At 45.8% G+C, this 15,891-nt stretch overlaps 1 protein-coding gene across 1 annotated transcript in view; it reads left to right on the plus strand.

Annotated features, from left to right (window-relative positions):
* The window catches only part of USP40 (ubiquitin specific peptidase 40), a 667,009-nt gene that overhangs the window by 484,758 nt on the left and 166,360 nt on the right, over positions 1 to 15,891 (plus strand). Inside the window, exon 26 of the mRNA XM_085646205.1 lies at positions 135 to 229. Within this exon, the coding sequence (XP_085502331.1) occupies positions 135 to 229 (95 nt within the window). The remainder of the gene's footprint in view (positions 1 to 134; positions 230 to 15,891) is intronic.

Consider the following 15,891-nt stretch of genomic DNA (forward strand, 5'->3'; position numbering starts at 1 on the left):
TTCATTGCTGCCGGGCCATTTCTTACTCCAGAGCACACAGCGAGTGCTTGTTTTCTGTTTATGCATGTGTTGCTCCTTTGAATGGTCTTGCTTTGTCCTTTTCCCAATCTTCGTATCACACACCTGTTTTGCAGATGCCCCAGATTCGGAACACTCCGAGATGGAGCTGAGCTATGGAGGTGATCTTGAAATTCCGCTTGAGAGTTCACTGGAAGATCTGAAAACACAAGTGAGTGAGAGACTATTGCACAGCGCCAAAGGTTTATCTGTGTATAATTCCTGTGCAGTATAAATCACCAAATGTTTCTCTGTCTAAGTCACTCTTGGGCTCCCAGAACGTCACCTCAGGAATAATATGAGATTGTAAAAAAATGCTATATTTCAGTTATGAAAAATGTTTCAACGTGCCCATTCGAAGTTTGCCTCTTTCTTAATAGGTTATTTTATATTCATATATCCCTATTAACAGTTTTTCTCAACAAATTAAGATTACAAAACAGTAGCTACGTACATGGAAAAATATGTATTTTAAGATATCCAAAGCTATATCACTTTTGTAACAAGTGGAGTTGAAATACTCAATGGACTGGTACTTACATAAAATATATTGCTATTTAATGGATAAACAGTCTAAATTAACTCTAGGAAATATGAGTTATTGCTTTAATAGTTGAATGAGGATGTGCAAGAAGAAAGAGGGAAACAAACTCAATTCTTTATACACTCCACTGAAAACTTAGTCTGGTTATGTGTCAAGCATAAACTCAGATCCACGCAGATCTCAATCTATAATCTCAATTCAATGAGGTATAGATGTTCAGCATAGTACAAAAAACAAGGATGAATATATCAATCTAGCTATGAGTTTGAGCTCTCTGCAGATATAGTCTCATAGACTTCTGATGCTGGTATCATCTCTTTGTTGAGAAGGGAAAGATTCTCAGATCTAAGTAAATGTCTTACACATGCTGTTCAACTACGAACCTAGGTTATTTTCCCTCATTCCAGTTAGATATTATATTCTTGATCACCACAGCGGTAAGTGGATCTATCAAAAAGCAGTCTTCTCAAGAGCGCTCTACACTGGCTTTGGTATTATTGTCTCTTTGTTGAGAGCTTCCTACTGTTGGATTTAATTGATAGTGATAAACATTTGGATATTCCTATCCAGTTATGCGGTTTGTTGAACACTTTTACCACATACAAAGCCTTACATAATGGTACAGAAATCAGCATTTTTAATTTCAAATATATAAATATAGCAGCCTGTGTAAGAATGAATTTTACAGCCAGAAATTGCCAATGGCTTATTCAGAAATAAAAAGAAAAGACATAAAATATAATTGTGGTTTCTGCCTTGAACCTGTTGTCCACATGAAATGGTTATTTAAACAAAAATGAAGGGATAGGTAGACTGATAAACAGCTTCAATTAAAAAGAGTGAATCTAGCAACTACTGCTTAAGGAGCTTCAGCCCTTTTCTAATCTCTACATGCCTTTTATTGGCACAGGCTCATTTCTTTTGTTTCTAGTTCATGTGAGAAGGAATCAAGAACACAATTTTTTTCTGGACCTTTTTAGATCCTTGTCCTCTTTTTCTTCAGTTGAACAACTTCACCTTATGGCATAGGCAATTTGGTGTGTTTATCTGTTTTTCACTGTCATCAGTACAGCTTTTCCAAAATTTCCACAATGCTTTCGCTGTTTAAGTGCCCATTGTGTGGAAGAAAGAAGATGGTAACTTATCATGTGTGTGTGTGTGTGTGTGTGTGTGTGTGTGTGTGTGTGTGTGTGTGTGTGTGTGTGTGTGTGTGTGTGTGTGTGTGTGTGTGTGTGTGTGTGTGTGTGTGTGTGTGTGTGTGTGTGTGTGTGTGTGTGTGTGTGTGTGTGTGTGTGTGTGTCAGTATGTGTGTGTGTGTGTGTGTGTGTGTGTGTGTGTCAGTGTGTCAGTCATTCTTTCTCCTGACATTGATCCAAAGAAAGTGACTTTAGCCTGAAAATGCGAAGGACGAAGTTGAAAGATAGTAAAGGCCTTTTGGGGAAGGAGGAAGATGTTTACTAAAAAGGTTCAGAAGGAGCATGCCTGAGCAAAAAAGGGAAAACAATCCATCTGAAATTCTACTCTCATCCCAAAAGACCCCCACTGAGAGTAATCCAGGGAAACAAAGAGGTAAAAGAGACATAAGCGTTCTTGACTTGCTTGGCATTTTCTACCATATTGATGGTCTCTGTGTTTAGCCCAGGTGCAGTAGCTATATCCTCATTGTCAAAGTTAGATATATATTGAATCTGGTACAACTTCAAAGCAGAAACTTCTTTTGACGTAAAGGGATACACTTACATTCATGCCTCTGTCTCTTCACTTTGCATTGGAGCACTCGAAGCATTGATATTTAGACTTGAAGAAACTCATAATTCCTCTCAATGACGACACTCAAAACATTGATGTTACACCAAGAGATTTGACAGCAGGAAATGTAATTTTGTTGTCAAGTATCTTTAATGAGCTGTCCAAAGTGACCTGAACCTCAAATGATATTTATTACTTCTGATGACTCTCTGCAAATACCACTACCACCTCTGAATCTTCCTCATGGTTCCCTGCAGGTTCTCGTTCTGACTAGGCAAATGTCTTTGTTTCCTACATCGAGTGGGCCCTACAACCTATCACTATGTTTCTGATGCCAGTTCCGACCAATTTACTGATGCCTCCCGTCAGCTTTTTCTTCTGGTCCATAGAGTGATCCACCTCTTTAAAAGAAGGAAATACACTGACTTCCTGCACCAAGAAGGGGTTTGAATGTAGATTCAGAGATCTAGAATTCAGCATCGCACAAACTAATATCTCCTCCTGGATATCTTTCACATATCTCTTTATTCATGATATCTCGAAAATCCATGATGTCTCGATATTGAGATCTGCAAAATCTAATATTCCGCTTGAGTAGCCACCGGCAGTGGGTTTTTTTTTGTTCATAAATAAAAACCTTGTGGCCAAGATTACAGCCAAGACACTTGCTTCCCTTGGTGCTGGATGTTTTGGAATTGGCAGAAGAGAAATATTTGACCCCAGCAATCATTAAGGTGACTGTACCCAGATCACTGAAAGAATACCGACTTTCCAAACAAGATCCTCTTTTTCTCAGGTCCAACCTTAAGACAGACTTTGTCATAGCTTTGACGAAAACGTCAGGCAGTACTTGATTGTCAGGAATATGTGTGAAACAGAATGCATTGTAAAAAAAAAAAAAAGCAGCTAGTGCTTTATTCCGCTGCTATGATAAACCCGTGAGGGAATCCATCCAGTCCTTTAGAGAGAGAAATAGATGGAGCTTTGCCAAAGTTGTACATTTCCCCATGTGGCTTTCAAATCAAGTTATTAGCCCATATCTGGAATCTGCAGATTTATCGATTGGAGTATTGCTATGGGATTTCTCGAAGGTGATCTTTGTGGCTACAGTTGTCAATGCTGAAGAAGAATTTGCAGTTGAAGATTATCAATTTCCCTTTCTCTGGTGCAGTCTGTTTTGGTGCATTTCCAGACAAGTAAATGCAAGAATGAAAAACAAGGTGGAAACTTCAGGAGCAATAGGGTGAGGGGAGAAATTAAGGTTTTTAAGTAGTAGTATTTACTCCCAGACTATCACCCTCCATTCCAGTTGAGGGTGAATCTGATCATATAAACACCAATCTTGGTGACAGCCCTTTCACCAGAGAAGATTATTCTGAAATAAAGGTTTGCAGCAGACCTCTTTTGAGGAGTTCCCATCTGATTATAGATAAGGACTCCACCCTCCCTCCCCCTTCACTGCCCCCTGCCCCCTGCCCCCAAATTTCCTGTCCACACTCTGCCATGCCTCATGCAGGATGGTGTGATCTTGTTTTTCATGTAGAATGGCAAAACATAATCAAAGACCAGTGCTGAATATTGTGTGTGGTGGTTTTGCTCTTTAGTTCAAGTCTTCATCATTGGTGATGTCTCCAATGCCTACATGTCACCATTGAGGATTTCACCAATTCATGCATGTATTTTTTGCACAAAGAGATCGTTCTTTTCCAAAACCATGCCATAGAAAGTCATACTTGCTAAAAATTAAAAGGGATTTATTTGAGATGTTTCTTGATACAAACAAAAAGCCCTGAGAAAATAATATGTGAAATATGCTACCAAGTGGATCATGAGGAAAAAACTGTGCTTGCCGGCTCTGCACCAGCTATTTTCTCTACTCAAGTTAGGAGTTTGGATTTTGCAGTGACTATTATACCTGTGTATTTTCATGTGCCATTAGCGTGTGAAAGTAAAAATTCCTGAAGGTTAGATTAGGAAGTCATATTTTCATTACAAGAACTTGCCATTCAGCCTCAAGTGAACTCCAGCACATTCTCAACATGCATTGAGGTGGGAGCGCTTATTTAAGAAAATAGTCAATATTAATTTATCTTTACCTGGGTGACTTCTAGATAAAAGCGGCCAGTCGCCAACGAGTGATTCAAGATTTCCAGGCCATTACTTTTCTGCTTGGCCCCTTGGGCTCCACATTAACCACCAGAAGTCCACTTACACACCACTCCATTTTCATGACATATCTATAGATGCGCATCAAGGGAAACTGTTTCTTTACGGGAGAGAGCGGATTCCATAAATCCGATGTATTTTCAATAGAAAGCTTATGTGTACCCAACAAGACAAATTTAATTGCTGCTGGGCTCAGTGGCATCATGTCACGTAAGACCTTGACTTAGCTCTACAGGGTTTGCTTTCACACCCACAGGTGTCAATAGTGAACTTAGTTGCACCAGCAATTGAATGTGAAATAGCAGGTTGTTGTAGACCCACTCAATACATAGTTGATATGGTATATATGCTTTTTAGGCTACTCACAGTCCCAAACCGGGATTCAGGGACACAGTTTTAATTTGAAAGCCCAATTTCGTTCTTTACAATATCACATTCAAGTAATTCACTGAGAAAAGATACTTCATGCTTGTGTTTATTTCAAAAGGCTCACCCTGTTGCTTTGCACCTCTAAAATACCCAGACAGAATATTGTTAAAACAGCATTAAAGCATGTCACAAACAACTAAAATAATCTGATCACTTCTACCATAGTTGAAATATCTTCTAGCAACCCAACACCCTAAAACCTACTTCTGTGTGCTATGTTAGGAGCTTGGAATAGGGTAACTTGCATCTATACTTTCTTAGGGAGAATCAACGCGCGGCATACCTGTTACAGCAGGAGGCTGTGGTTAGTAGCTGGGAGAGAGTGTTCCCTCCAAAAGAAAACACACATCAGCTCCTCTCCTCCTAGATTTGGCTCAGTATCCACTTTCAGCGCAGAACAGGATGTGGTGGCATCTCAGCAGTCTGGCAATCGCTGTCAGTTCTTCTGACAGCATCTCGCTTGAGATTCTGGAGCAAAGCACCTCTCCTCCCAAGTGGTAACTTGTTGTGCCTTTAATACTGTGGCTTATCTGATAAGGGAATTTCTTACATAGCCTTGGGAATGTCTCATATAACGTGTGTGCATCAAGATGCTAGTCTTAGACACATTCTAAACAAATAAGATAAAACACGTAAATTCAGAATACATTCTTTATTTTATTGTTATTATCTGACCCTGAAAAAGAGATAACAAGGCACTTGTCCCAGACTGATGTCGCATCAGGTGTCTTATCGAAGTCATTGTCTGAATGACTTGACAGTTTAAGAGGTTCTTGGAAAGATAAGGACATCCTTTTGGGATAGGGTTCTCATTTGAGCGCAAAGTTGATTCAAGGACTTAGGTCGAAGAAGGAACACTCTGTCTCTTATAAGCCTTCTAGAGGGACCATTTCTGACATCATTCTGTTTCAGACTGACTGATGGTTGTGCAATAAAACAAACTGACCAAAGCAGCGGGTCACTAATCCAGTTCCTTGCCCTGAAAAAAACGCTCTTCTGTATCGTCATCTAGTGAGATCAGAGCTGCAGTATTCATCTATAAAGTTTTATCTGTATGGTTTCAACTATTACATCTTACAGGAGAAGTCAACTTGTAGGTTGTTCTTCACAATCTTGTTATTAAAGACTGTTAGAGGATCTACAGAAAGTTTTACCTCAACTTTGAAAATCTTCTCGTTATGGAAACTTAATGAGGTTGAGTCTAAATTTTGTAATAATGGTACCATTAATTAGAAGAGGGTCCCTACTATAAAGAAGACCCTTTCCAGGTGAATATCCTGTACAATTTCACGTTATCATTTAGCTAACAAACTTTTACCAGGTAAACCTAAAACTCATTCAACTTTCATGCAAGACTTCAATTGTGGCTTTCATGCAAGGCTGTAATTGTGGCTAAGTTATTTAATGTGCTTATTAGTGATATTATGATAGACTTCTAGCCGCAGATTCCTACCCCTCGAGTTTCCACAGGCCTCAGACTGGATCCAGAAGATTTTTCGTAAGCAGTACCCCTATATGCCGGTAGCTGGTGTCCGGCTTTGTGTGCGTCATCTGATCTGGAAGTGACGTCCACAGCGCCTATGTAGGTGCCACCTTGGCACGCTGACATCAGTAGAAAGCACTACCCCGTTAGTCACTTTTTGACTGGAATTATTATTATTAATATTTTTATTTTCGTTTACTTTTCGTCAACTCCTTTTGTTTTTTCATTTTCCTCCCGGTGTGGTAGGAATGTTTTCCAAAATGGCCGGATTCAAGTCCTGAGGCGCCTGTCCTCGACCGGTGTCAGTGACAGACCTGCATCTTGTTTGCCTGTGCTGCCTCGAGCATGCCTCAAAGTCGTGCTCTGACTGCCACGCAGTGAATCCCAAGGCCTTAAGGGAGCGCTCCCTCAAGCTCGTGACTGCTTTTTGTGCAACACCGTGACGTTTGAGGTACCAGTCGAGAGTAAGGTCCCTGGAGTGGTTGTGAAGTCAAAGATCCTCGTCGCACTCCAAGTCTTTAAGACAGTCAGGTAAGTCCTGTCAGAAGAAGTAGTCGTCAAAGAGGTCTTTGACTTCTCCTTGTCCGTTGGCCAATGAGACAAGGGAGCATCGGCATTCAAGGCCTGGCTCCGTTGTAGAGCTGGGGCAGACTCTGCACCTCTACAACTTTCCGGGGACCTGAGCAACACCCATGCAACTGAAAGAGTTTTATGAGGCAATGCGCCTCATTTTTTGATGTCCTGACCCCTTTGGCCTGTGTTTGGGCCCTGCGGGGCTGGCAGGGGCCCCATCTGGTTCCGCGACTGCGGCTCCATTCGAGCCCCAAGTAGTCATTCCTCGATTCAGACCAGTCGTACCAACCCAACCTTCCTTAAGGCCGGTGCCAATGCATCGGCAAAGCCATCCCCATTCTGATCTCCGATATGGAGAAGGAGTGGCCTCACCCATGCTCTATCGAGCATCATTGGGATCTTTGACTATGAGATCGGAGCCTAAGGCCTATTCCCTTGGGTTAGGACTTGGGGAGGACTGGGAGGGGGTCGCTGGACCCTGAGGAATACCAGCCATATGAAAATAACCCTAACATGGACTGATGTGAGGAACTGGGTGAAGCGAGTGGACTGGATACTTCTCCAGTTACTGAAATGCTTTCTCTCTCTAGCATGGCTATGGAGGAGGGAGCATCTTATACAGTGGTGATGCAGAGGGCGACTGAGGTCCTGGACCTTCAGCTGCCCTCAGTGGCAGTCAAGACTAATGTCTTGACAGAGGGGCTGCAACCAGGAAACTCCCCTTCAGAACCAATACTCCCATTCAACAAGGCCCTCACTGACATCCTTTTTGGGTCTTGGTCCATATCAAACACTGGGGCTCCTGTGAATAGGATGATTGCCCATCGCCACCTTTCCTCACCCAACATCCTACCCTAGAGATCTTGGTTGTCCTAAGCTTTATAGCCCCATATAACTCCAGGTGCATTCCATACCATGCACCTCCCCCTCCCGCCCCCCCCCCCACCAAAACGGAAAGGGTATCCAAGAGTCTGGACTCTGAAGATTGTGTTCGAGGCATATGAGCTGCAGATCACACACTGAGGATAAGATCGCCATCTGGTGTTGGGCTCGGATGATTGCAGGTTGTTGTTGTCTTCGGAAGAAGCCTTTGGTCACGAGATAGGTGACTCCTCCCCTGGACAACAGTGCGCATGGGCATCCACTCCATCGCCAGATTGTTTTTTTCCGCCATTGGGTTCGGATGAACTTTTTTCCGCTCCAGCAGAAAACTTCCAGCAATCAAAATAACTTCTCAATCTTCATTCCATCGACGTCGAAATCAACTCGGACCGGTTCCGAAAGCGGCTGATGGACAGGACACCCTTTAAAAAATGCCCCCAGTGTGGAGCGAAGTTCCCCCACAGTGACCACCACGAGGTTTGCAACCTCTGCCTGTCGCCGGAACACAACGAATCGAACTGTCCAGCTTGTGCCGCTTTCCGTTCCAAGAAGACCCTCCGGGACCGAAGAGCTCGACGCCACATCATGGCCAAACCAGCTCCAGAACCGGAGGACATCTTTGCTCCGGATGTTCCTGAAGATGACACCGAAGATCTCGAGATCGTGTCCGAGGCCGACGATTCCGATGACCTCATCACTCCAGGGCAGCGTGTGAGTACCACCCCCCTGCCCCTACCCCATCCAAAAAGACATTGGTCAAGACTCCGCCAGCTGGGCCCAGTCGCGACCGAAAATCCTCTTCAGAAGCCCCGCCCTCGGGCCCGGCTCCGAAGACATCTAAGCCTGTAGGTGGCTCGGGCTTGAGCAAACCTCATGTTATTGTGCCTATCATACCTTCGGCACCGAAACCTCCACTGTCGGCACCGAAACAGGCTTCAAGACCGAAATCTCCTTCGGCACCAAAACGTTCCTCGGCACCGAAGTCTCCACCGGCACCGAAACGTTCTTTGACATCGATGCCTAAAAGTTCCTCGGCACCGAAGATTCCATCGGCACCGAAGATGCCATCGGCGCAGAAAACTCCATCGGCGCCAAAAACTCCGTCGGCACCGAAAAATCCATCGGCACCGAAAACTCCGCCCACACCGAAAAAAGTTCATAAAGATCCGAAACGGCCATCGCCACCACCACTTTCGGAGCCGAATGAACTTTTTCGCCCAGATCCTAATCAAAAGCGGATCTACATCAATCCCAAAACCGGACATGTGACTGCAGTCCCATACAAGAAACGGAAGCTGGACATCACACCACCTCCAGCTCCCATACGGAAGAAGGACTGTGCTACTTCACCACTTCGTCCTTCCTCTCCTGTGTTACCTCCTAACCCATCCCCCCCTCCTCCTCCTCCTTCTCCTTTACCTTTACTATCTCCTTCTCATTCACCTCCTCCACAGGATGATAATGATGATTTAGGGGGAGGGGCGGACCCTGATTTATTTAATGACCCTCTTGATCCAAACAACCCTTTTACGTTCCCAGACACAGCACCAGTAGATGACTGGTCTTATCCAATACCTGACATGCCTGACCCCGCTACCTACCCTTCCAAGCCCTCCCCTCCTGATGACCATTTGGGGTTTGGCCAACTCATAAATAGGGCAGCAACATTCCATGGCGTCGCGATGCACACGGACGCCCTTGAAGAGGACTTTCTCCTCGATACTTTTGAGCAGTCACAAAAAGCTGTTCACATACTGCCCATGATTAAAGGGGTTATAAAGCATGCCACTGAAGTCTTTAAAGACCCTGTTAGAGCTAGGGTTCTCAACCCCCGCATCGAAAAAAAATACAGACCAGCCCCGCAGGACCCTGCATACATTAAAGCTCAGCTCCCTTTAGACTCCTTGGTCGTGTCATAATGCCAGGAAGCGTGTTAACTCACAGACAGCTGGAGAAACGCCTCCCCCGGACAAGGAGTCTAAGCTTTTAGAGGCCTCAGGCAAACGAGTCGCCGCACAGGCGGCGAACCACTGGCGTATTGCCAATACCCTAGCCCGGTATGATAGGGCGCATTATGACCAACTTGAGGACCTTATGCAACATCTGCCTGAGCCCTTTAAATCCCAGGCTACTGACCTCATTCAAGAAGGCAAATTAATATCTAATGCCTCCATTAAATGCGCCTTAGATGCGGCAGACACTGCTTCTAGGGCGGTCAATACCAGCGTCTTACTCAGACGACATGCCTGGCTTCGTATTTCCGGGTTTAAACCGGAGGTTCAAACCACAATTCTAGCTCAACCTTTCAACCAAGAGCAGCTATTTGGCCCTGCAGTGGACACTGCATTAGAAAAAATGAAGAAAGATAATGAGACTGCCAAATCTATGGGAGCACTGCAGTCTCCTCAAACCCGGGGTTCCTTTCCTCGCTCCTTTTATAGAGGAGCCTCCAAAAATCTGGGAACTGAGACCACGTCCACCTTTAAAAATTCTGGACAAACATCCCCTAACAGAGGATATTTTCGAGGGGGTTATAGGGGAAACAATAACAAAGGTCGAGGGCGGGGCAACAACAACAACACCCGCACCTCCCCAGCCACTAAACAGTGACTTGCCACCACTCCCCCCAGACCATTCCACTCCGGTCGGGGGGGCGGCTCCAACAATTCCTACCTGTCTGAACTTCCATCACCACAGACAGGTGGGTAAGACAAATTATCCAGTCTGGCTACTGCCTCGAACTAATACAATCCCCCCCAAACATACCGCCCAAACAACGTCCAATGTCCTCACATCATCTCTCTCTCTCCTCAAACAAGAAGTTCAATCCCTGTTACAAAAACATGCGATAGAACCAGTCCCTCTTCAACATCAGGGAACAGGAGTATATTCCCTATACTTCCTCATTCCCAAAAAGGACAAAACGTTAAGGCCCATACTGGATCTCAGACTACTAAACCAATATATACAATCAGATCATTTTCATATGACCACCCTCCAACAAGTCCTCCCACTATTACAACAGGGAGACTTCCTCGCCACATTGGACCTCAAGGACGCGTACTTTCACATCCCTATGCATCCCGCTCACAGAAAATATCTACGATTTGTAGTAGATGGGCAACACTATCAATTTACAGTTCTCCCATTCGGAGTAACAACAGCACCCAGAGTGTTCACCAAGTGCTTAGCAGTCGTGGCAGCGCACCTCAGAAGACATCAGATCCATGTCTTCCCCTATCTGGACGATTGGCTCATAAAAGCCAATACTCACCAAAAATGCGTCCTCCACACTCATCGCACTATTCAAACCCTCCACAACTTGGGATTCACTATCAACTACCCCAAATCCCATCTACAGCCCTCCCACTTACACCAGTATCTAGGAGCAACCATAGATACATCCAAAGCCATAGCTTATCCCAGCACTGCCAGGATAACCAGTATATAAAATCTCATCTCTCAATTTCAAACTCATCAATCTCTTCCAGCAAGAGTGTTCATGCAGCTCCTAGGCATGATGGCGTCATGCATCTCCATAGTCCCACACGCACGACTTCAAATGCGTCCCTTACAGGAATGTCTAGCACAACAGTGGAACCAAGCTCACGGACAACTTACCGATCTGGTGTTGGTGGACAGTCGCTCACTTCGCTCACTGAAATGGTGGAACACCATCAACCTGTCCAAAGGGCGGCCGTTCTTAGAGCCTCTTCCACAAGTTGTGCTGACTACCGACGCATCTCTCACGGGGTGCGGAGCCCACCTCCTCCAACATACCACTCAGGGCAGATGGACCAGTCAACAAAAACTGCTCCACATCAATCACCTGGAACTCCTAGCAGTGTTCCTGGCACTAAAATCCTTTCAGGTACACCTAAAGAACAAAACTGTCCTCATACGCACAGACAACATGACGACAATGTATTATATACAGAAGCAAGGGGGGACACATTCTCTCCAACTGTCCCAACTGGCACAGCAAATCTGGAGATGGGCAATTCCCCAAAACATCTACCTGTTGGCAGAACATCTCCCAGGAATCCACAACCAGGTGGCCGACCTCCTAAGTCGCCACACACAGCAGATCCACGAATGGGAATTACACCCCAAGGTTCTACTCCCATTCTTCCAAAAATGGGGACAACCAGACATAGACCTGTTCGCCACTCCAGAAAACACAAAATGCCCAACCTTCGCCGCCAGGTTTCCACACCCACAGTCGAAGGGCAATGCCCTATGGATGAACTGGTCAGGCAGATTTGCATACGCTTTTCCGCCTCTCCCACTCGTTCCATTTGTGGTACGCAAACTGAAACAACAGTCGCTAACACTAATTCTGGTAGCTCCCACTTGGGCACGTCAACCGTGGTTCACCACACTTCTGGAACTATCTTTAGTTCCACATCAAAAGCTACACCTCTCCCCGGATCTATTAACCCAGAACCATGGAGAAATCAGACACCCAGATCCTCAAACACTGAACCTAGCGATCTGGCTCCTGAAGTCTTGAAGTTCGGGTACCTCAACCTCCCTCCAGACTGTATGAATATCATAAAGGAAGCCAGACGACCTACTACTAGAGCATGTTATGCCGCAAAATGGAAACGATTTGCCATCTACTGCGCTAATAATGACATACATCCATTGGATGCTTCCATCCAAAACATCATTTGCTATCTACTACACTTGCAAAGATGCAATCTAGCGTATTCCTCTATACGTCTACACCTAGCAGCCTTGGCAGCCTACTTGCAAAATAGGCAACACCTGTCCCTCTTTAAGGTACCAGCCATCAAAGCGTTTATGGAAGGTCTGAAAAGAATTCTTCCCCCAAGATTACCACCTTCCCCAGTGTGGAATCTCAATGTTGTTTTAACAAGACTTATGGGTCCCCCATTTGAACCTATGCACAAATGTGAATTACAGTTCCTAACATGGAAGGTAGCCTTCCTTATCGCAATCACTTCCCTACGAAGAGTAAGAGAAATACAAGCCCTTACGCTAGAGGAACCTTTCTTACAACTACACCGTAACAAAGTAGTTCTTAGGACAAATCCTAAATTTCTTCCAAAAGTGATTTCCCCTTTCCACCTTAACCAATCAGTAGAGCTACCGGTCTTTTTCCCTAACCCAGACTCCGTAGCTGAAAGGGCCCTACATACCTTAGATGTTAAAAGAGCCTTGCTTTATTACATCGACAGGACAAAACCTTTTCGAAAGACAAAACAACTTTTTGTTGCTTTCGCACCACCACATAAAGGCAATCCCATCTCCAAATCCGGTATAGCCCGGTGGATAGTTAAGTGCATCCAAATATGCTACCAAAAGGCTAAACGTACTCTTACAGTTCCCCCTAGGGCGCACTCCACGCGCAAAATAGGGGCTTCTATGGCCTTCTTAGGTAACATTCCATTAGAAGACATTTGCAAGGCAGCCACGTGGTCTACCACGCATACCTTCACTAAACACTACTGTGTTGATGTGCAAGCCAAACAACAGGCCTCAGTGGGCCAGGCTGTCCTAAAAACTTTATTTCAAACTGCTGCAACGGATACAGGTGACCACCGCTAAGGGGAGACACTGCTATATAGTCTATCCTCAGTGTGTGATCTGCAGCTCATATGCCTCGAACGGAATATGCTACTTACCAGTATGCATCTGTTCTTGGCATGTAGAGCTGCAGAGTCACACACGCCCACCCGCCTCCCCGGGACCTGTATCTGTTCCAGCATTTGTCTTACTTAGACATCGCACATGGACATCCTTTCTTTTCATTCCTATACACTCCATCTTTTCCCATCATGGCGAAAAACAATCTGACGATGGAGTGGATGCCCATGCGCACTGTTGTCCAGGGGAGGAGTCACCTATCTCGTGACCAAAGGCTTCTTCTGAAGACAACAACAACCTGCAATCATCCGAGCCCAACACCAGATGGCGATCTTATCCTCAGTGTGTGACTCTGCAGCTCTACATGCCAAGAACAGATGCATACTGGTAAGTAGCATATTCCTTTTTTCTGCCAGGCTGGAATTGCTGTCCGTGAACACCACATGCATTTTGGGCTGCTACTTCCATGCATTGTGGGACACGGATGCACAGGTGCAGCCAATAGTCCCTGAGGAGGCCTGTGCTGTGCTCTTGTAGGCTGTTGTTGAAGAGAGAGATGCATCCAAGTTCACTATCCATTGTGGACTTGACATGACTGACTCACTGGGCAGAGTGGTTTCACCGACAGTGGCATCGAGGAGCCAGGCCTGGTAGAGGACGACTGGTATTTCAGGGGATGGCCAATCATCTGTTATGGACATGCCCTTTGATGGCACCTGTCTTTTCAGAGACAAAGGCGTATTAAGCGCTGGGGCGCTTCAGGAATGGTCGGCTACGGCCAAGTCCTTGAGAATTTCTATGGCCTCAAGTCACCTTCAATCGTCCTTGTGTGGCTACGGAAGGGGTTGCCAGCCGCTCGAATACCCTCCCAGCCACTGCACATACTTGCCAGCCTCTGTGTGGCCATGGGCACGGTATCCACTGACCTCGTGGGTCAGGAAGCCAGCAGTCAGGTCCTCCACCACCAGACTCGGTCCCCAACCCCCCACAGGCAGCTACAGCCTCCAAACCCTCCTAATCCGCTTTCTTAGCAACATGGGCTCCCAGTTGGCAACAGGATTCGCCATCACCTGCTCCACTGAGTCGATAACATTAGACCGTGGGATTTGCAAATTGTCTGAAGTGACTACTCCCTTCCCTTTGTGACAAACTCTCCCTCCATGCCACCATCTCATGACCAGCTGACAGGATCATCTGTCTTTCTCTGCCAGGAAGTCACCGCTCTCTTGGCCAAGAGAGCCATAGAGGGGGTGCGGATGCCAGAAGTGAGTCTTGGTTGTTATTCCTGCTACTTTCTGGCCTTCATCCTATTTTAGGCCTACTGCCCCTCAACTACTTGCTCAAGAAGAAGTTCGAAATACTCATGTTAGCTCAAGTTCCGTTTGGTCTGGTCCCAAGTAAGTGGATGGTTCTTTTGGACTTACAGGATGCATAAAAATTCCACATTCCCGTCCTGCCTCACCACCGGTGTTACCTGTGGTTCTCGGTAGGCCAAGAGCTTTTTCAGTTCACTGTGCTCCATTTTGGCTTTACCAGTGGTCCCCCCTCTCCCCCCCACCCCCCCCTCCCCCCCCCTCCAGGTGTTCCCAAAGCAATGGCAGTGGTTGAAGCTCATCTACGGAGATCAGGGGTGCTAGTCTTCCCCCATCTTGACGACTGGCTGTTAAAGACAGACTTACCCCAGGCTGTCGTCTCTTACCTCCAGATTATGGTAGACATTCTGTACTCGATGGGGTTCACTGTCAACATCCCAAAGTCACAGCTGACTCTCTCTCAGATGCTCCCTTTCATCAGGGCTGCTGTATTTTCAGGCTTATTCTCCGGAGCCAAGAGTTCAGGATATTCGGGCTACGATAGCGATGTTTCAGCCTCTATCCTGGATTTCGATGAGGAAGACTTTGAGGCTGTTGGGACTCATTGCATCCTGCTGGTAACTCATGCCCGATGGCATTTGCGGGCCCTGCAGTGAAACCTGAAGTTCCAGTGGGCACAGCATCAAGAAAATCTCTCCGACATGGTCCAGATCTCAGAGTGAACTGCGAATTGGGTCAGAGCCAGACCCCTCTCCCTTCCTCAATCAGATCTCAAAGATTGACAGATACGTCACTCCAGGAATGGGGCGGCCATTTGGGAGAGGTGGAGTTCAGAGGACTCTGGTCTCTAGCAGAATCTAGACTCCATATCTACCTATTGGAGCCCCGAGCAATCCGACTGGCATTAAAGGCCTTTCTACCCTCCATTAAGGGAAGGCTAGTGCATGTGTTTATGGACAAAAACACCTCCATGTGATATTCCCACAAACAGGGCGGTGTGAGGTCGTACACCCTTTGTCAAGAGACCCAACCTGTCTGGACATGGCTGGAATGGCAGGATGTATCCCTGGTGTTTCAACATC

This window comes from Triturus cristatus, chromosome 3_1, assembly GCF_964204655.1.
Source record: "Triturus cristatus chromosome 3_1, aTriCri1.1, whole genome shotgun sequence".
Taxonomy (NCBI): domain Eukaryota; kingdom Metazoa; phylum Chordata; class Amphibia; order Caudata; family Salamandridae; genus Triturus; species Triturus cristatus.